The sequence below is a fragment of the Pavona decussata genome, unplaced genomic scaffold (genome assembly GCF_977016875.1).
Source record: "Pavona decussata unplaced genomic scaffold, jaPavDecu1.1 SCAFFOLD_155, whole genome shotgun sequence".
Lineage (NCBI taxonomy): Eukaryota > Metazoa > Cnidaria > Anthozoa > Scleractinia > Agariciidae > Pavona > Pavona decussata.
This window is the reverse complement of record NW_028145567.1, coordinates 3169109-3191667: the sequence shown is the minus strand read 5'-3', so window position 1 is coordinate 3191667 and position 22559 is coordinate 3169109. Positions and strand designations below refer to the sequence as shown.

Below are 22559 nucleotides of genomic sequence, written 5' to 3'. Positions count from 1 at the left end.
TAGCGCAAGTTGAGTCATCTTGCCCCGCTCACGGAGCCAGCCATATTAATAATAAAAAACATTAACGCCAAGATCCTAGAGTCAGTATTGCAGGTCATTAGAAATTAAATTCCCTGTCGTGCTATTTGTTACCGTATTTGAGTGCCTACCTTTTACAAAGTGATCGTTAAAACAGGCCACGACAGTAGCAACTGACTGCTTAATAATACGGGCGAATTTGGCCGGAACTGGTTTGGGGCGGAAGTTTGTCTCCCTTGACTTTCGACGTACGCTACATCGCTTCCATATCGGATATGTTAGTCTCAAAGAGACTTGCACACTAACGAAGAATAGAAAAGAACAGGACTGGATAGAGAGGTGTTAATAAAGCCGAAGAAAAACTAGCTTGGCGGCTGAGATAAGAGAAAGTCAGTCGGACTATATAGTCTTATTTGCAATGGGCACCGACATCTAGGCGCCAATACTGTTTAGTACATGTTTTGTCTAAAATTTATGTCTTTACTGTTTCCTAATTTACAGGGCATTTCTTCCCTTTTTATGTCTTTAACCGCTTTGCCGCCTTTTGCAAAAGATGACCTTTGAACAACGGGGCCCAGTTCCTAGATATGGAATCCGTCTCCCGCTGTCCTGCATTCTCTTGCATACGCTCTCTCCTTCGAAGAGGCTGCTTCATAAAAAAAGGAGCGAAAAAGAAGTGGGAAAAAAAACGGAAAATGAGTAAAAGGGGACGCGGGGGACGACAGGAAGAGCGCTCCTCGTTATTTCACTCTCCCCAGTCCCTCATTAGTCTCCGCTCGGCCCCCTCACTCCTCTTATTTCATTCTCCTTATTTGTCTCCTCTCGAGCGCGAAAGAGGCCTCTGGGGAGGAGAAAGCTGTATACGTGACAACTGCACCTTCTTATTACATCATTGAGATCACGGAGTTGGCCCAGTCAACACGGAAAGTCTGATTTCACTCAGGATCGACTGTACTACGAAAGAGATAGACAGTGTTCTTACGTGAAAATGTGGCTGATTCACTCAGTATGTATATTCCTCAGTGTCTGTTTCATGATACACATCAAATCGACGCACTTTCCATGTTGAGTGAGCGACCTTCAATGACGTAATGAGTATAAACCTTGCTGTTTCGGTTCAGCCTGTGTACATGCAGACGTCTTAAATTTCCTTTGTTGGAGCAAATTAAGGAAATATGGATCGAGACTAAAAATAAGGAGACGTCTGCACGTAGGCTAATTCCGGTTTGCCTTCGTGAAGTTATCACGTCTGCCTTAAATACAGGAGACCGAGCTTAGAGTCCTTGCCGGTGAACCATATTTTAACTGACATAGTACGCTATATCTTGTTCTTCCACGTTTACAATATTTCAGGGCCTGGGGCCCGTTTCTCTGGTGAAAAACCTTTCTTAAAAGAAGTTAACTTTTGTTAGCTTTGAATGCTAACTTTTAAAATCTTATAATTCTATGAAACTGACATTGGCCAAGTACCATGTCTGTAATCACTGTGTAATGGGCGAAAACACAATTAAAAATATACCCTTAAATTCTGTAAAATCCATAACCGTTTCAGACCAAAGTGGTTAAAATCTGTACACTTAATTCAGACCGCACCTATTAAAATAGCTTATACACTCTCTTTTTTTTTTTTTTTTTTTTTCAAGTGAACGTCTAATTTTTGGGCTGAGGCTGAACGTTCTTATTATTGTTGGCAATTTGAGCCGGAAAAAGTTCTTAAGATGTTCTTAGTTATCTGTTATAGTTTTTCAATAAATCTGTGCGGACGTGACCAGGCACCTATTATTTGGGTTAATAGGACAATAGACTGAAATTTTACCTGTATTATTTTATCCGTATTTACACTGTTCATTTTAAAAACATTTGGTCGTAATAAAAATGTTCTCAACTGAGTCTCAGCCTGGGTAATGTTCTAAGTATGTTCTTAAATTTTAGTTAATCTCTGCCTCAACGTTCTTATAAAAAAGGTTCTTATCAGTAAAAAAAAAAAAAAAAAAGAGTATTTAGGGCGACCCCTATTTGACCGCCTAGCTACCTGATGGTTCCGTGCAGTCTTCAGTTGAGGGCGTTGCTTTCGGAACTTTTTTTATATTCCGGGATTATTTTTCGGTGACGCACGTTTTCTAAGAACTTTGAGAATTGAAAGAAACTGTCGATGGATCGGAATGATGCGTTTCAATTTATTTCGCCACTTGCACTTACATGAAGGCGCATTCGTTTCAATGTATTTTTTAAAAAATCAAGTTACAAACAGATGTGACAACTGCGTGGTAAATGGGTTACAAAAAAAGTATTTTTATTACAACATAAGTTAAGAATGCCAGTAGATGTCATTGATAAGTTTCTGATGACTTCAAGAGGCTTGGAGGTTGAGATACATTACCAATTACGGAACACGTTCAATCACGAACTCTCAGTATGGGCATGAAATCTTATACACCACACACCATACTGAGAGCCAACTTGAGCAATTTTTGGTTAGTAGTATTTTGATCGGCATGTTCCGCGTAGGAAGACGTCATTGCTGTCATGAAATATCACGTTTTTTACGGTAAAGAGTCGTGGTTCAGCACACTGCCTGAGTGCACTGAGCAATTTGGATCAGTTCTACTAGGAATTCAGAAGCGGTAACACCAACGAACCATGTCTAGTTCTGCTAGTTCTAATTCCACAATGCCGCACATTATCCCTCAAGGTTACCTTCTGTCGCAACTTATTGTGGGCTTCATACTAGCTACATCAGCAGTCGTCTCAAACGTGATTCTGCTTATTACAATTTACCGGAGTAAATTGTGGCGGACGCCGGTCACTTTACTGGTGATAAACTTGAGCGTGTGCGACTTCCTATCAGGAATGGTACCTGGCTATGGAAGTTTTTATTACGATATCAATTTATTTATGGATCAAACAAGAGAACATCTTTTGGGATTGAGACTCGCGATAATTTTTGCTGCTGTTGTGACGAATATCGTGGCATCTTGCACCATAGCTGCGATGGCTTTCGATCGCCTCTTCGCGGTATCGTCTCCACTTGAATACAAAATGCGTGCCACAATAACGAAGATCAAAGTTTTCATCGCGGTTGTCTGGATTTACGCCGTGCTGTTCTCCAGTCTAGCAACCGTCGTGTCTAGAACAGCATTTGTTCTCCTGTATTGCCATCTTCATGTGTCTCTTCCCGTAATCGTGCTAGCTGTAGTTTACGGGAAAACGTACCGCGCGCTCCGCTGCCATAACAGTCAATTACGAAATGTGTCCGCAGCTGGTGGGAACGACCTTCAACAGATGACCTTTGCGCATAGGAACAGAGAAAGAAGAATGATCACGGCCTTTCTGATGGTTCTTGTCTTATTTTACGTATCTTTCGCTCCTCAATTTATTGCTCATAATATTTTAATTGCTCGACCGTCTTTTGCGGAGAAGGAAAGCTTTCGGTTTTTTCTTTATGCATCGAATAAGTTTCTGCTGGTGAACTGCAGTTTAAACCCATTCATCTACGCGTGGAGAATTCCAAAATACAGAGAAGCGTTTAAAATGGTATTCAGGGGGTTTCGATACCAAACGAGCTCGGAAAATAATGTCACTGATAATTCCAACGCGATGCAAGTTCCATCCAAAGCAGATGTTGACTCCGAGCCAACTGTTTCAAAAATAGGAACATAGGAACGATCATCTGTTTTCTCAGAGCCAACAAGATCGAAACACGCGTGATCCTGAGACAATGCGGAGTGCTTCACTGAGAAGAGTCGTTTCTTGATTAAACCTACACAACAGGCGTGTGTTTTGCGCGAACATTAGTTAAATTGTTGGACTGAAAAACTAAGAGGGAGTCTCAGAAATTAAAGAATCACGTCTTATTACGTTCAGTCATCCAACACTGATCCAAGATAGCGCTTCAATTGTGAACTCTCCTCTCTCCATCCCAGAGACTCTGGAAGCGAGGAGGTGCTTCAAGTATTTATAAATTGTGGAAAAGGGAAATCGATAATCTGGAGACATTCGAAGAGCAAACGATTTTATTCATTTTCAATAACTGATAGACATCATCACTCTTAAATTCTACTGATTTCTATTTAGCTTTTTAACAGTGTTATCACCCTGTCAGGCAACTGCTATTTTTGTTTGATTCTATCTCTTCAGCCGACAATTGATGATAGTTTAATTAATATGGAAGATACCCAGTAATGATAAATTTACATTTAAGAATTTAGAAGGTACCCATGTATACATCTCTATGGGAATCTCCCTGAATTCAATAAATTGTTGCTGTTGATAGATATATATCTATACTGATATTATTGTTAATTATTATTATAACTATGTATATTATATAAAGTTATCAACGCCGAGGAAACTTTTTGCGAGTCTCAGTGACTTACAGATTGAGCTGGCCCCTTAGTTTATTTAACAAATAAAGGTACGTAATTGAGAATCTAGACAGAACTTCAATTTTTGAATATTTTCGTGGGTGGGATGGGGCATAAGTGTACAGTGAATACGCCCTCTTCCATTAATGGCGTCTTTGATTGATCGTATACCGGAAGAGATATTTTGTAAACGGAACGACATTCTGCCATGAAACACTCTTCCCTAAATGCGATACTTAGGACGTTCCACACAGTAGGTCCAGACTCCAGAGACGAAAAGCGAGTTGGGTTGGACGAAGAAGGTGGGAACATTTAAGCCGGACGTAGGTGGAAAAGCCAAACTCCCGTTTTCCCTTTACATTAATGCCACACATGATAACCATACACGGCTCCAAACGTATTTCTATCCCTGAATGGAATCAACAGGACCCCCCACTAAGGTTCATACTAGACTTATGATCAATATCGTGATAAATAAAGGATATGTTTGTGGGGCGATACCACAAAAGAAAACTATGCTGCGAGTCCTTTGTTCATTTTATTTTATTTACTTTATTTTATTTTATTAGCTTCGCCTACTACATGATACACAAAAATAAAGGAATAAGTATATGCTGAAACAAGGAATAATAAATGCTAAATTAGACAGGGATACCACAACAGCGGTAAGCCAATTATAGTGGTCCCAGAAAAAAAATCTCATAGAAACACATGCAGTACAGTGATACAGAGGCTCTATCAGTCTAATCTCACCGTCAAGGTAGTACCTTTGCTTTAATAACAACTTTTAACATGCCATTTCCGAGTTGTTGTGAACCTCTCTATGAAAGCGAGGCAAAGTGCAAAGCTTTTCATTTGAGATTTATTTAATAAAAACTAACGGAAATGCCACTCGGAAATGGCTTATTGTTTTGTTATAACCCTGGTACAAGCTTACATTTTCGTGTCACGGAACACTCCTCGATGATGACTATTTCACAGAATTTACCCTTCTCTCGTCGTCACTCCAGCGTCCTTGTTCGAAAGCCGATTATCGCTAATCCCGGCACGATTAGAAGTTAATCGAGGTTTTCATTTCGCTCGTTAACAATGGTTTAAAGCGTTAATTTCGAGCTAAAGGTAAAGCGGAAAAGTCTAAGTAAAAACTAAGGGCCAAAAATCTTTATCGATTAGCAATTAAACTCGAGTCAAAGTTTGCGTTAATCCAGGGTTAGCTTAATCGGACTTTGAACAACTGGGCCCAGTTTCTTCATTAATTCACAGTAGCTACAAGTAAACTATTTTGCAACTATTTTGGGACTAATTTAAGAAAACGTTTACACTCGAATTATATAAACTAACAATCTGAGCCCTTGTGATTGCACACGTATACAGTACCATTACAAAACTCCATGCTAAATAACTTTGGTCACTGTTACTTTACCGAACATTAGTCATTGGTCATCCAAGGTTAAACCTTCAGACAGCCACATAAACAAAACCAATGTACCTATACTAAATCTATTCTATCTAATATCTAGTTGGTTAGACCATACATGCAGCCTCTTAGATCCAATACAGGCGCCCTTTGGGCTTGTCACGCAACAGTTTGCGTGACGCGCCCTGAGAGCTTTTGTAAAGGCGGTTGCATACATGTATGATACTAATAATTATTACTTATGTCTTACTGCCACTCTGAACTACAGCCTGGATCAAAACGAGAAGGAGATTTCGACGATAAATTTTGACCACCCTACATTAAACTCGCGTGATATTGCTCCAATCGAATGTCACATTTTGAAAATGTGAATTTCAAAATGTGACATTCAAAATTTTCAGAATTTTCCCACACACACGTATATGTGCACGAGAGTATCAGTAACGCACTACCCTGTACAACTTTCATAAACACTCATGAGAGCCATATTTCCACGAGCGGTCGGAGCAATTATCATTTTCCTATAGTTCAAAAGAGGATAAATCATTCAAGGTCAGATTTATGGGAAATAACCGTAAAAGCACTGTTAAACTGAACCCCCCCCCCCCCCCCCCCGCTTCTCTTATAAGCCCCACGTTTGGAGGAAAGATTTTCTAACGACCTCTCCCTCCCCCTCTATTAATCACGCTCCCATTAACCTCATGTTAGGAAACGAAGAAGAAATACTTCAAAACCCAGGTGTACCAATGGTTAAACACTGACCTGTCAGTTTGTTTATAGGAAAACGTGGTCTTCAAAGTGCAGAAGTATTATTGTACTCGAGAGGGTAAAAGAGACATTGCTTCGTGATACACAGCCCTTTTAGTGCTACAATGGAAAAGTTAATTTAAGATTTGTTCAAAAAAACTCATGATTTTACTACAATGTAAACTTCCCCTCTTTAATAAGTCCCCCTTTCTAATGAGCCCCTCCACCCCCTCCATCGCGTCCGGAGATCTGAAAATAAATACCCCACCCCCCTCCCCAACCCCGGAGGCTAAATGGAGTTTTTGCAATACTTTGAAAAGTAACCTAAATAAAAGCAGGGAAGACAGCTGTTCAGGAAGAAATGACACTTGCATCCTTATTTGACCGTGCAGATAATAGCTTATTAAAAGAGTTCAAACTTCTCGTTCCTCAAGTTAACTCTCACTTCTCGTTTGATCCCGGATTTACACGTTGTATTGCTATCTCTCTTGGGAAGCATCCTGGGCAACAGTTGGTTTCTCCAAGAAATGCTTGTTCAGTCCCCGTCGGTTGCGGGCAATTTCCACCGCGTAGAACTGGATCCTCGTAACTACAGTTCACATAAAAATAAATAGGTATCGGTAAATAGTTGTTGCTCTTTTAGCGTCAACATTTTTTGTCTGTGGAAAATTTTGGTTAGCTAGAAATGTGCAAAAAGTTCTTCAAATGTAAGATGCTAACACGCCCTTCTGATAATAAGATTGTTATAAGAATGATGCATTATTCAGTAAGTAACACAGGCATACTTGGAAAAAAATCCCAGTGGTCCTATCAGGAGTCGAACCTAAGACTTGAAATCCAATTACTAGTTCGGATGCTCTACTACTGAGCTACAGGAGACTCGTGGGAGCTAAGACCATTAAACCAGGTTCATGGGACAAACATCCTGCATACTGCTAGGATTGGAATGTCGTGTGGCATACGCACAATGGAATAAAATTAATATGATGGAATTTTTTTTTCCGAGTATGCCTGTGTCACTTACTGAACAATACATCATTCTCATTTATTCACCAAGCTTAAAATATTCCATCACATTTATTCCAAGACTGTTATAGCTTGTTTACATTGAGGGTAATCTTTAATGAGGATGCACATCACAAAAGTGGTATACAGAAGGGTCCTCTACTATAAGTTGTGTTCGGCTGTTAGCTTAATGTTTCAAGTTGAGATTAACATTTTTTTATTAAACGTTTTCTTGTTGAGCCCATACAATTTTAGAAATGAAATTCTGCCTCTCCTCCTACCCACCACAAAAAGTCCTTCCTGAATTAGCCTCCCTCGCAGACGCCACTTTTGGCTTGTCACGCAATCTTTCCTAGTTGGGGAGGATAGATTGCATGACAAGCCAAAAGAGCGTCTGCAAGGGAGGCTATTCCTGAATATAAGTTATGAAAAAAAGTCCTTTTAAAGTGCCTCTAAACCTTTAATTTGTTTTCTTTTGACAGATTTCCATATCTGTGAAGAACTCATTTCCAAAATTTTTTTTTAGAAATATTGAATCCTGTTTTTTACGAGCGCTAAAAGTTACTGAAATTTTTAAATTTTTGTGTGCTTTAAGCCCCGCTGGACAAATTTTTGTCTCGTGGGCTCATCAAGAACGAGCCAATGAAAAGCGTCCGATATTTGACACTTTCTTAGCTGTGACGTAAGAAAAGGACACCATTCCAAAGACTTCAGGCCTCTGATTGTTATCAGAAGGAATCTTATGCATGCTGATTCCTTTCTCTACATTTCGAGAGTTGCTGCATCGAAAAACCACACATTTTTCAACCATTTTCTCTGTTTACAATTGAAGCATTACCGCGAATCTTCGGATATTTTTGCACGATGTCCTTTTCTTACATCACGCTCCATATTTGGACACATTTGGCCGAGTGGGGTACTAACATGAACGATAGGTGAAAATATAGACAAGACCGCCTTCACTTCTAGCGGTCGTAAAAAAAAGGATTCAATATTTCTCAAAAATTTTTTCGAAAATGAGTTCTTGAAAGATATGGAAATCTACCAAAAGAAAACAAATTGAAGGGTTAGGGGCACTTTAAACAAATATAATGCACAAAGTAACACTCAATTTTAAATAAAAAAGCTTCTAGTTTGAAAGGCATCTGACTCTGTATGTAATATGTATTGTACTCTGTCCCTTACCTAAGATGGTGTTGTCCTCCTCATATCCCTTCTTACAGTCAATTCTGAAGAAACAACAATGGCATAAAACAAAAAAGAGAGAAAAATTTTGTTCCATTTCAATGGATTGGTACAAAGAAGAAGTGATGTTGAATCTTACATTTTTGGAAAACAAAACGGCATGTGCAGACCACCTTGAAAATAAATATTGGTGACATCATTGGAAACATGGGAGATGCAGTGACAAGGATCTGAAAGATACCTTTCTTACCTAAGAAGAGTACCAAAGTTGAAGTCTTCTACCTTGCCTTCATACATGTTGCAAAATGGCCTCCATTTCTGAACAGACAGAAAATACAACAACAACAAAGAAAACAACTTTATTACCTTTTTTTAAACAAATAATTATTTACAAACATAATGAAAAAGAAAATGGGAACTGGTAGAAGTTGCTCAGAATAACTAAAGGGCTAATCTAGCTGAGTAACAAAATTGAAAATAATTTTAGACTTGAAGGTTGTTGAACAAGAGTTCATGTCCTACAAAACACAGGTTATTACCAGAGGCCACGGGTTTGTCATTACACACACCAGCTTCTATAATGCTTTTTCCTTCATTAAACAGATTACTTTTCATTTACTATAATATGCATGTACATACTGACAAAGATTTTTGAACAAGGTAGATGTAACATTTATTACAACTGTTTAACTCATGTAAGACTCCTCGCTCTAACCATAGAGAAGTCAAATTTGTCAATACCCCCACCCCTTCCCCATTTCCATGTTAGAGAACACAGAAGAAATACTTCAAACCTCAGGCATGCCACTGGGGGGGAAACTTTGGGGGGAGGGGTGGAGGGGACACTGCTTTATAATGTACATGTACATGTATACACAAGTAAGTACATGTTAGGTGAAGTGCCAAAGGATATGGTTTTTGAGCCGTTTTGGTCTGAAAAGGATATCACTTTTAACCATTTGGTCTGAAAGTCTGAATATGGGTCTGAATTGTAGAGTCCAGGTCTTCAAAAAGGTACCGGAAAATTACACATTTTGGTCTGAAATAGGGTCAGGGTTTGGAAAACCGAGGCCAAACACCCCCACCAAAAATTCCAAGGAGCACTCCCCTCCCCTGGGGCAGTGGGGAGAACAAAACATCAGTCCGTTTATAGTAGGAAAACTTGCTCTTTATTGTGCAGAAGTATTACTGTGGTCAGGTATGTCCCATGAACCTAGTTTAATGGCCTTAGCTCCCACGAGTCTCCTGTAGCTCAATGGTAGAGCATCCAAACCACATGTAGTGATCGGAAGGTCTTAGGTTCGACTCCTGATAGGAGCACCCGGATTTCTTTTTCCAAGGATGCCTGTGTCACTTTCTAAAATAATACATCATTCTCATTCATTCACCAGCCTTGAAATATACAGTACCATCACATTTATTTCATTTACACCACATTTGACATTTCAAATCGAAGCAGTATGCAGGATATTTGTCCCATGAACCTAGTTTAATGGCCTTAGCTCCCACGAGTCTCCTGTAGCTCAGTGGTAGAGCATCCAAACTACATGTAGTGGTCGGAAGGTCTAAGGTTCGACTCCTGATAGGAGCACTCGGATTTCTTCTTTCCAAGTATGCCCGTGACATTTGTATTTGTGGCACAAATCCCATTAGTGCTAAAATTTTGGACCCTCTCTGATACGCCACCATTCTTAAAGCACAACTTATAGTAGGGCATAATAGAGCTTTCACTAACAGCAGGAATCTCATTAAGATTGTATTTGTGGCACAAAACTAATTAGTGCTACTGTATGTTTCAGTTACATGATTGTACATGCACATGTACAAGGTAAAATGTTGGACCCTCTATGATAAATCCCCATTCTTGACCATTCTTGAAACACAGGCGTAAATAGAGCTTTCACTAACAGCAGCAGGAATCTCATTGAAATAAAAGGTACATTGCAAAAAGGGCATGAAAAAACAGCATTTCAGCCAGATTAACTGCAATACTGAATCCAATGAATTCAAAAAATGGGACTTAGCTTACCACTTTGGCTTCTTCTGATTTGAAATCTTCTATCCTAATGACATCCACCTATTAGTGTAATGAGAAATACATCAGACGTGCAGTTAACCATTCAAGCTCAACAATGCAATAATATGCTCTTCATTACAGTTTTGTTAACCTGCAATTAGGCGTTCCTTTTTTTTTCGGGGGAGCGCTAAGGTGTAGCAGCACGAGAGTCGGCGGTCGAGAGGAGACAAAAAAGAACGCCTCATACAATTACTACAAGAGTCGTCTGCCGCCAGTCGAGAATATGGACTTTTGTCTAAATTTAATTGGTCGAAAAACAAAAGATTCTTTGAGCCACGTTCCAATTGGCTACATGATGGCATGTTTGACTTCCGGTGTAATTTCAAAATTATGATGGCCGCCGGAGATGCATAAGCAAACAAGGGGCGGCAGACGAATCGTGCAGTAATTGTATCAGGCGTTCTTTTTTCCTTCCTTCTTTTGACCGCCAACTCTCACGCTGCCACACTTTCCTGCTCCCTGAAAAAAAGAAAACCTGATTGCAGGTTACAGTTTTTTAAGCATAATTACTTCTCATGGTGCAGCTGTACTAGTTGGAAGAAATGAATTTGTTTGAACATTACTATTTTTATGATGATTATGGTGATTCTCATTACCTGCATATTGGATCAATGTAGTGATATTGTAAGGCAAAATTAGATGCTGTTCAATATTAGAGCTTAAAAGCCTATCAAAAACATGATGAAGCAAAATTGCATATTAAAAGGTGGCTGATGACGGAAAACCCTTATACATCTGAGACTTGGGAGGTTCAGCCACTGTTTTGATAAAACAATAAACTGGTAGTATGCTCATATTAAGAGCCAAGTTGTAATAATTACATGTAGTGTAGCTGAATTTACCTTTAACATTTTGAAATAGCGTTTGAACTGTCTGTATATGTCATCATCAAACCTAAAATAAGCAGTCATGTTTAGTGAGTTATGACATTATAATTTTTACATTTACATTGAACACTTTTAATGAGTGAAGTCCAAGTTTTAAAAAATAAGGTGTCTGGGAAAAGCTGTATCATTCAGCTACTTCACACAGTCATATAAAATAAAAATATATAATTACACCACTAACTAACTTTCAGAAGAAGTAGTGATTCATAAACTTGAGGCAAATATTTATCAACAACAAAAGTGTAAAATAATCACAACAAACCCCTTAAATTACAAATTTAGAGCCACAAAATCAGATATATTGTTCAACAACAAAAGTGTAAAATAATCACAACAAACCCCTTAAATTACAAATTTAGAGCCACAAAATCAGATATATTTTAAATGTTGAGCATCAGCAAGAATAAATTATAAGTTATAACCGTTTGAATATGTCTTAAAAAGGGGGTGTCTCAATTAGGCCAAAAAGTTTAAAGAAATGTATAAAGCTGAACTGGAATTTCCAGAGGGGGTATCGGGCCTTGAGAAAATACATGAAATACATGATTGCACACAATGTTACACATAGAATGTATGATAGTTATGTATGTTAACCTTCAGTGCACCTCTAAAAAAGTTGTCCCTGAGTCACAATGTACATGCAGACTTGTAAGCAAATATGTTTTTCTTTTCCGCAGAATGTTCTTTAATATTGTATACATGTACATATCTCATACAGCAAAGTACACACTTACTTTGTGAGATGAAGTCTTGACGCATCTATTGTCGAAATGAGCTGCAATCATAATTTAAACAATACAGTGTGAGCTGCTTCATCGCTACACAACTGCTAACTGTAACTAGCCAATGCTACAGTAAAAAGTCATCCTAGGACAACATTCAAGTGAACATCAGTTTAAGCAAAGTTAATAATTATAGGAGAATGGTTATAAAGCCAAACAAGTTTCTTTGTTATGTGTTTTTGTTAGCATTTTCAGCTTTGACCATGTGCAAACCACTGACAATAGATTTTGAAATGTGTTGAAGCAACTGACCAACAGTAACGTTCCTGTTAAGATACTCAGCTGTAGTGTGAACGTTAACACAAAGGATTGTGTACGGTCGTGGCCCTTCCAACCTAAATTGCAGTGCTCACCATTGTTATCAACTTTGAACATGGCAAGGTTTCATATCCAGTCCCTCAGTTAACTATGGTTTAAGGGAGGGCCTGTTTTTGTGACATTGATTGACACAAGAGGAAAGGAGGGATGGAGGTTAGGTACAGTTAATCTTAACAAAAATAATGATCACTATGTGTATACTGTGTACTATATGAAACCAGAGTGCTGGTCACATTGATGTCTTGTTTTTGAGATGCAATTTCTCACAACAGTCAACCCAGGTCACACATGAACAGTGTTTCCAAGAATGAAATGAACATTCGAATTTCTCTTTGTAATGTCCGACGTGTGAATGGAATGTTGGACATTTCTCTGGAAATCGTTCCTTAAAAAGATGCATTAACTGAAAAAAAAAATTCAAAATACTTGGGAAACAATTGTTATTCTTGAAATATTCAATTTTGCAATGTAAAGAAAAATTCATAGCTTTATACCGTCAATAAGCTAGGGAAATTTACACAGGAACTCTGAAATCCCATTGGCGATTTTCAAAACTGACATGTAAATTTCAAAACTCCATTCAAATTTCAAAAATACCGTTCACGCGTGACCTGGGTTGACTGTAAACCACAGAGTACATGTACATGTACCACTGAGTGGGGGGGACTCCCAAGTAGAAGTGATGGGGGTTATTGTCATTGAAATTTTGAAAAGAACTTCTTCCCTATAGGATTTATAGGATTTGGTAATCCTATAGATCTCATTAGCAGAGCACAGTGGGGAAGCGGTTGGCACACAAGACTTTTGATCAAATTATCGGAAGATCGGTGGGTCAGTGGTCTGAGGTTGCATGTACTTAGCTCTCTTCATTGCTGTGTTGTTTCCTTGGACAAGAAACTTTGTTCCAAATTGTCTCTCTTCACCAAGGTGTATAAATGGGTACTGGCAACAGAGCTATTTCAATTAATGTTGTCAGATCAAAGTATAAAGACCCCAAGATTCTGTGGATTTTTTTTATGAACAAGTTCATCAAAATCAACTATGCCTCGTCTGTCCACATGGTGAGCCATATGGATGAAAATAAAGTTTGGAAATCAAGGGGATGAGTAGCAGCCTCTTTGAAGATGTCCTTAAGCTTTCATCCGACAATATTTATTCAAATAGCTGTATACTACTGTGGGTTATCCTGCAATAGACTAGCATCCCATCCAAGGGGAGTAGCAATACTCCTAAGCTGTAGTTACTTCATGCTACAGAAACTGCATTAAACTCTGGCTGTGTGGGCCGCTTAGGTTGGAAGAGTGACTTTATCTTACAAGATCCTCAAGGTTAGTATCCTATAAGATTGCCTAAGGATCCTGTAATTAAAGATTTCTTGTACAGTGTACATGTACATGTATGTCTTCTACCAGATCCCGGTTGTTCACGGAGTGATAAATCACTATCCAGGAGATAAAATGTACTGGTTAGAGTACATTTTATCCACTGGAAAGTGATTTACCTGCTGGATAAAGTTATTAACTCTCTGAATAACTGTGGCCAAGTCATTAATAAAAATAACCGACATGTACCTTAAAGTAGGTTTCAGCCTGGTGATGCGCCTTCATTGCCCACATCATTTCCATTTCAGCCTGCAAAAATAAATTCAACAACAATGCTGTGATCATAATAAAAATGAGGTCATGATAATATTACACCGAGTTTTTGTTTGTTGTTTTCCTTTAATTTGTGGCTTAATACATGACAGATTATGTTTAAAACATATTCGTTTTTAATGCTGGAGAGTCACAGAAACATTTTTAGATTTGCTGGGACAATGGTCAGTTTACAGTTGTCAAAGTTACAACACTTTTTGGGCCATTACGTCAGTGAATAAATTAACACCAGGGACTTTAAGAAACTATGACGGTATTGGCAATGAAAACATCACTTGAAAATGTAAGTCCACGTTACTCGTACTACTTCCCTATTATTTCAAATTTGTTCAACTTGTATAACTGAATGTGGCCAAACTATCCAGTAACAGGACAGGTGAAAAAAGCATTCATGTTAAGACAGTGAATGAAAAATTTACCATCATCTGCTCACATTGTGCACAAAACCTGGAATGTGGTCATTTTGTCTGATTGTTTGGCTGAGTACGACAAAGAAATGTACCCAAATTTATAACACGTGCAGGGCCTTTGTTTTTCTCCTTAAATCCTATGATTTTGTGACGTTCGCTGTTCTTAGCTACGCGTATGGCATTCTGCTGTTCAGTTACATGGGACTTTTTAGCCCAAATAAACCAGTCTTGCTTCAAACAAAAAATATATATATAAATTATACATATATTAATCATTTCCATGCCATTCAGGTAGCTACAGTATCTGTAATTTCACCCATACAAGAACTCTGTTCACATAATTATGTGTCCACTCTAAGTCACCCCAACAAAGGTTTTTTCATAATTCTCATTTATTTTAAAATTGCCTTATAGAACATAGTATTATATACATAGCTCAGTCAAAATCCATCTACATACATGTGCATACAGTACATGTGTATTATATTAGAAGTTTTTAGCAGGTCTTACAGAGACAAATTTTTGTTGCTGTTCCAAAATCATATTTTAAGACAAAATGGTGGGTGGCAAGCTTATCACAAACTCAAATTTTCGTCATACTTCGGATGGTAACACGAATTTCAAGAATTCAATTAATGAAAAGGAAAATTATATTAATCCTCCGGTGCCATGCACATTTCAAAGCGGCCAAGTAACTTTGTAACCTTTGTATACTTCCATAACCATTATTTAGATAAATACATCAAGGATAAATGTAAGCACTGAACAATAAAATAACAAAATAACTTACATGCAATACAGAAGTTAGAACTCTCAAACTAAACGTAGTTGTAGGTACAAAGATTCAACAGCACGTGGTTATAATTATTTATTCTCCAGAGCTCACCTCATTTTGGTAATTATTTGGGTTCACGTCTAACCCAGCTTCTTCTGCCATCGTTTCACCAGTTTGCAGTACAAAAATCACAAGAAGAAAGAAGATACAAAGAAGCTAAATTGTGAATAAATCACTGCTTCTTTATAGTACAGGAAGCTCAAGAAAACATTTCATGGTTGGTACGTCATGTACAACGTTTTCAATTTACTCCTTCCCAGGGCCCAGTCAGGGTATTTTTTTCTCCGCGACCGGCTTCAAGCTTAGCTGCTTTTTTCCACCTTTTTAGATTTTGGATTGTCCGGTCTGGGTTTTATGCACATCGGCGGCAATAAAGAGGAATGACATATAATCAGGTGCCACGTTAGTCATTACAAAGCTTGAGGGTTGGGGGGGGGGGGGGGTGAGGGGGGAGAAGGGGAAGGGGGATACTCATATAGAGGTAAACGTATAGGGTGCCTTTTTCACCTCACAGTATGCGAAGGGGTAGCAACATTTAAACAGAGAGAGTACAACTATATGGGAAGTCGTGAGAAGCCCGGTTTCCGCCATTATTAGGCTGATTTAGCAAAAGAACGTGAACGTCATTTGAGGACGCAAGAGCGCGCGGAATAGTTTGGATGCGGGTCTATTTCGACTATATATGGGCATTCTTGATGCGCGCGCCGTTGTCAACTGACGTTCCCACCTCTGGAATGGCTACGTGGACGATGCCTTCACCATCCTAGATCGAGATAGTGTTGAAAGCTTCTAGCATCACCGGTCAACGGTCAACAATCCTCCAACCATTTCAACGTGAAGAGCGATCAACAAGATCGCCTTTCCACCAGTGTCAAGATCAAGGGAACAAGATGGCCGCCTTACTACCCCACCGCCAGCGTCTAAAATCCATCCATTTAATCGTCCTACCATAAGTTCATCAGCGTCGTTTGTCTGTCTTACTGTTTTTTAAAGTTATTTACAACAGCTCTTGCCACTAGTTTTCACACTTTTAATTGAACTGCATTTTCGGAAACTGACTGATCAATAAACTTCATAAACTATCATCCAAAAGATTACATGAAAACGCAATGGTACTCAGTTAACAACCCCAGCCAGAGTACTTTTAATGATATAAGGTTTCTATTGCCTTTGAAAGTTTCCACGTATTATTGCGATTAAGCTCTCTCGTTTTTGCCGAACTCAGTTAAGATTCCTTTGTACACCAGTACATATAAACCTTTAAGGTCATATGATCGAAGGGAATTCCTTTGCTCTTAAAATGCTTTTCTATGACACCATCAAAATATTTTTTGAAAGCTATCTTATTGCCTTCATTTCCACCGGCTAGTGCGGAGCAGGACACCAGATAATCGAATGCTTCCTCGTAAGAATTACCAAAGGGATACTTAAACGCTACATTTTCTTCTAGGGAGCTGAATAGCTGATCGGCAAGCTGGCTGAACATGAGCTTCCAATCTTCTCTGTAAGGATGAAACAGAGATCTCTCTTCATGCACAGGCTCGAGAAACTCGTACACATCTTTTACCCAAGGTACGGAGACGTCCTCTATCGGCCATATTAGGCCGAGGGAACCGCCTGGAACCAGAATTCGGTGGATTTCTTCAAGGGCTTCTCGGTTTGCAAAATAATGAAAACATTGAGCAGCAATTACAGTGTCCACGCTCGCGTCAGGAAGAACTAAAAAGCAAAATAACTATTATCAATTTCGGAAACTCCTATTACCTTGGGTCAAACACACATATAAGATAAGACAAATAGGGGTTTTCTCTGGAGTACGAGGTATGGAGGGCAGGAACTGAGAATATGTCTGTGCCATTGTGTTGGATCCATACAAAAATTTTCACGGGTGGGCGTTCTCTTCACTAACACTATACGTGCTTTCTCGACAGTATATCGGAGCAAGCAGTTTGTCAAGCGGTGTTGTATCTCCTTCAAAATTCGATATCGATACCAAATATTCGACGTCATCGATACTGATATCGGTTTGTTCTGGCTACTGACACAGGCTGTTCACGAACGCAGCCTGAAATAGTCTGCTGCGAAGGGCTGTTGGCTTCGCAGTAATTATTGGTGTTTACTAGGAAATTAGGCTATTTAGGTTCTTAAACAGGTCGTTATATTCTTAAGAAAATTTCTTTTTGTTGCTTTAGGAATAATGGGACTGCCTATTTTTCTATAAAATATGCATATAATAATGTCTTAATGATTGCAATCTACGATGGAACATCCTAAAGTGTTATATTGGAATATAGTCCAATACAGAATGAAAAAGAGAAGATGAAACTCAAGACTTACGTTAATTGTTTAATAATAATCTGTCAAAAGAAAAAAAAAAAGAAAGAAAGAAATGGGAGTAGCTGGGAGTTAACTGCGGAACTAAACTGTAGTACAACCAGCCCGTCATAGTAGGAAATAGCAAGGGGTGACAGGCCAGCACGACTTCTAATAATGCCGGGAAACATTTTTTAAAGTGTAACCTCTTTATATTTTTGCTCTGACAAGCATGCCATTTAGAGATTTTCCTTTCTTAAAGGTAATTAGTAGTGGCTCTTTGAAGATTTCTCGTAGGAAAGGCTGGTTTTCTATTAAGCGCCATTTTCCCATTGAATCATTTTTGAGGTTGGGCACTTATGGTTTATATGGGTGGTTGCATTGCCGCCATTTTGGTGGTCAAAGCAAAAGAAAATTTACCCACATAGTTTTCATAAAAATGAAAGATAACTCCCAGAGGAGAAAAATCTTATTGTTACTGACCATCAACATGGCCGCCATGACGTCACATACAATCAACCTCGAATAGAGGAAAGATCCTCGCAGTTACAACGCAACAGTTTTTGTAGTAACTGCGAGGATCTTTCCTCTATTTAATCGTTCATCTGCAGTTCAAAATATATGTTTCATATATTTACATTTGTTTATTCATCCCTCACGGGTATATTACGAACTCACAATATGACCATCTCCCAGTTGGCTTGATAGCTCAGTTGGTAGAGCACTGCACCGGCATCGCAGAGGTCATGGGTTTGAATTCTGTTCAAGCCAATATTTTTTTCAGGCTTTCTTTTCGCAACTGCTTAAGTTGCGTTGTAACTGCGACGATCTTTCTTCTATTTGATCTTTCATCCGCAGTTCAAAATATATGTTTCATATATTTACGTCTATTTATTCAATCAACCTATTGTGTTACGAAACTCAATATCAGTTGTTTAGAGGGATTTGTCTTTTTCCTTCAATGCCAATGACCTTTCTGTATGTAAATTTGACATCTGATAATTTTTTTCATTCAGTTTATTCGGATAGCCTCTAGCAAGGAGTTATGATTTAAATTTAATATAAAGAAGGAAAGGTTTGATTGCCAATTATTTTTACTAGAAGTTTTCATTTAGGAAACCTTCAGATTGCTGTTATCTCACGGTTTCATTAACAGCTAATAAAATCATCATTTTATGCAATCATCGATCTCGAACTCCAACAGGTAATCAGCCATTCAATTCAAAGTGGACGTTTACATCGACCCTAGCATCCCGCGTAACGCTCTAAAAAGCGACTTGTTATCTTTCAGAATGAGTGTTGTTTCTGTGAAAATTATCGTATGCTTTGCTTACTGAAGCTATGCCCGTTCACGTGGGGGTAGTGTGCAGGCCTGTCACCCCTTGCTATTTCCCAAAGGTCATTGCTATTTCCCAAAGGTCATGAGACAAAATATCAAACATCAGGCCCTACTCGAAAGCTTGTGTCGGCTAAAGGATCTTAAATCGCGTCAGTGTGCGAATGATTCGAACTTAACGACCGAATAAATTCCGGTTGCTTTTCGTACAGACCGTTGTGTTGAATGCATGCATTGATCAGCAAGGCAGCCCAACTACTTACGTATTTTCTCGGCAGGGCATTGAATAATCTCTGTATCAGGCACCGTCACTTTAAACTGCTCACACATGGTCTTAACTGGGTCGCTTGCAATCACTCTAATATTCTTTCCCTTCAAGACCTCTAACATGGTCCGAGTTAACTTTCCCGTTCCACTGCCTAGTTCCAAGATCGTGACGGGGCGACTCTGATTGCAGTTGACGTCGCTGTTCAAGGCACCAAGTTTCTCCAAGAAGAACTTTACAGCATTCACTGGATAGCCCGGTCGAACATTTTCGTAGTTAGAAGCCTCGAAAAATGCTCGTTCCACAAAGTCGCTGACATTTGAAGAATGTTTATTTTGTTCGTTTTCAGACATCTTTTCACGCTTCTGGTCAGCCATGTTGGAGCATGTGACTATTGGTTCCGTCACTATTAAACGGATGGGTTCACATTTCAGCCCATGTGCATGAATCTAATTAAATGCTTTTTTCTCTCTCTCATCAACTTTATGGCCTTTAAAATCCCACTCACATGTACTTCAGTAATCACATTCTATAATTAGTCCAAGCAAAATGACTGATGACCACAGAAAATGCTATTGGATTGTACTCATATTGTCGATATTGAATTTAGCGTTGACCCGGGTCGTAGGATTTATTCCACGGTTGATGTGTTTACAGTTATTTGCATGCGAAATAACGCAATCATATGAAAAAATTACCACCCCAGTTACCTATTCCCTTCCGAATTATAAACAGCGAATTAAATTAAACGGGCTTGGGTCATAGCGAGCAAAGGCGGAAAAATCGAAAAATATTTTGATTCATGGACTCCCTCGTGCGCAGAATCGTTAAAACCTCCCTTAAAAGTAGGGAACAGCTGAACTTGTGGAACCAGCGGATCTTACTGAAATGGATTTACGAAAATACCCCTTGCTAAAATCTGCGTTTCCGCATGGTCATAAACCGGGCAGTACCTTTGTGTTAGGCACCTGTAGAGCTTTGTTCTCAGTCTAGCGGAGTCAGACAATGCACTGCTAAAACGTTGTCTGAAACACCCATGTCCATCGTGATTCCAAAAAGGGCATCCAGAACTATGATTTTAAGCTAGGAAATAATAGTTTGCGAGGAAGGAAATATTATTGACGAAAGTGCCGTGAAAGTATTGTTAAATTGAACGTGACATTATTAGGAGTGGCGAATATGCCCCTCGAAAAATTTGATGGGCCTCCCACTCTCCGTTTTTGTCAATTGGGATGTCTTGCTAAGAAAATGTGTCACTGCGATCCTGATTATTCGGAAAAATCGGTAGAGATTGACTGAGAGAAACCCGAGCGAACAAGTTGTAAAGAACAAAAGGAATTCGAATAAATTAATGAAACCCTGGTTTTGCGAAACAGCAGTGAAATTTCTCGCTACAACGAAGCGCTCCCCATTTCAGTAAAACTGGGTGCTGTTCGAAAAAGGAAAATCTCCGCGCGTTTCGATCTAAAAAGCACTTTATGTGCGTATTTTATATTGGCAATGATTTTTCCGAAATGCAAAATGCAAGTTCAAAACAAAGACATGTTTAGTAGGTTCCGCAGATTCGATCCGCAGGTTCAACCGATCCGCGTTCCACTATTCGACACATTACTGAGACCTGTTTTTTATCTTGGCTATTACGAAAAGAATCGTTACATTACAAAGGTCAGTAAACAATCCACTCTCGATCATCTGGCCGGCGCGTCGAGTTTTGATTTTGTTCTGGAACATGATAGGCGAAACATAATGCCACAAAACGGCCGGCAGTTGTTCCCTGGGGGAGGGGATACTCCCCTATATAAGCTATATGGGTATGTGCAGCGCCAAAGTTTATGGTTTTTGGGCCTTTGTGGTCTGAAAATGGGTCCAAATTTTAACGATTTTGGTCTGAAAGTCTGAAAATGGGAATGGATTTTAAAGAATGGGAGTGGATTCTAGAAACCAAGGACCAGTTTAACAAAGTTCTTTTAAGAATAAATGATGAATCATAAGCATTGTTCCTTAACAATAGAATATTGTTAGTCCAACAGTAGACCATCGTTGGGAAACAATCAGTTAGGATATTCAGAGCACCAAAAATTCCGAGGAGTTCTTGTTCACTCGACACCTGATAGGTTTTCGCGCTGGAGCAGATCGCAAAAGGATCGGAAGAGACTATGGAGAGAGATGATGATCATAGCAGGAGGAGGTGGAGAAGTAACTTTGTCGTTTGTTTACGTGATAGAAAATAGAGATACATAGGTTAGCCTCATACTCGCGCGGGATCGGTTTGTGTTCTTTGGTGATCCTTAGTGTTGGGTTACACGTAGCCACGAAGGATACCCCTCAATCTCAGTGTTTGGTTTCTCGGTGTCCAATCTTAGTGCTTCGTCACGTATTGTTCATTTTACCTTGAAGATGGATTCCTTGATAAGTTTGGTCTTGTAACCCCGACAACGTAAAACTTTGTATAGATCAAGTCCTTAACTATCAAAAACGTCATTCTCGGAGCAAAAACGAGCGTCTCAGAGCCAGGCTGCGTGGTATCGTAGTCTAAGTAGTAGTACGGCGTGAAGGGCATCTGGTTCAGTTCAACGGGATATTGTTGGGTGTTCCACGCCGGTAGGATTCGTACAGAGGCAGGTTTTCGATCTTGCCGGGAGAAGTCACTCCCATTTTCTAAAATCATCTATACATTGAGGTGGGGAATGGTTTTGAATTACGCTGTCCGTCTACATAATTTTTACATAATTTTAAGCTGTAACATGCATGGGTCAAAGTACAGTTGAAGCCTGCAGGTTTTGAAAAAACTCCAGGGTTAGGGTTAGCCAAGATGTCGCCGGTAGGATCTGTTCAAACCCCATTAAATGTTTAATTTCACATAGCAGTAGCGCCTGCACCTTTTCTAAGCTCTAGTTTACTGGATCCAGATAACCTGCAGCTTCGTTGTTTTTGGTATCTCGGTG

At 39.1% G+C, this 22559-nt stretch overlaps 3 protein-coding genes across 3 annotated transcripts; 1 reads left to right on the top strand and 2 right to left on the bottom strand.

Annotated features, from left to right (window-relative positions):
• The first annotated feature begins 2288 nt into the window (after positions 1 to 2288).
• Positions 2289 to 5762, top strand: LOC146465898 (melanopsin-like). The gene has a single exon (XM_085128092.1). It carries the CDS (start codon positions 2659 to 2661, stop codon positions 3676 to 3678), a length of 1020 nt encoding a protein of 339 aa, XP_084984218.1. The 5' UTR covers positions 2289 to 2658; the 3' UTR covers positions 3679 to 5762.
• LOC146465897 (protein PBDC1-like) lies at positions 5125 to 15902 on the bottom strand. The gene is made up of 8 exons (XM_085128094.1): positions 15752 to 15902; positions 14372 to 14431; positions 12435 to 12475; positions 11656 to 11707; positions 10766 to 10813; positions 8987 to 9054; positions 8737 to 8780; positions 5125 to 7135 (listed from the first exon to the last, which is right to left on the bottom strand). The coding sequence occupies exons 1-8, from the start codon at positions 15800 to 15802 to the stop codon at positions 7026 to 7028; spliced, it is 474 nt and encodes a 157-aa protein (XP_084984220.1). The 5' UTR covers positions 15803 to 15902; the 3' UTR covers positions 5125 to 7025.
• An 807-nt stretch (positions 15903 to 16709) lies between these two features.
• LOC146465896 (uncharacterized) lies at positions 16710 to 20076 on the bottom strand. Its single transcript, XM_085128066.1, has 2 exons — positions 19613 to 20076; positions 16710 to 17419 (listed from the first exon to the last, which is right to left on the bottom strand). The coding sequence occupies exons 1-2, from the start codon at positions 19989 to 19991 to the stop codon at positions 16926 to 16928; spliced, it is 873 nt and encodes a 290-aa protein (XP_084984192.1). The 5' UTR covers positions 19992 to 20076; the 3' UTR covers positions 16710 to 16925.
• Between the last annotated feature and the right edge of the window lie 2483 nt (positions 20077 to 22559).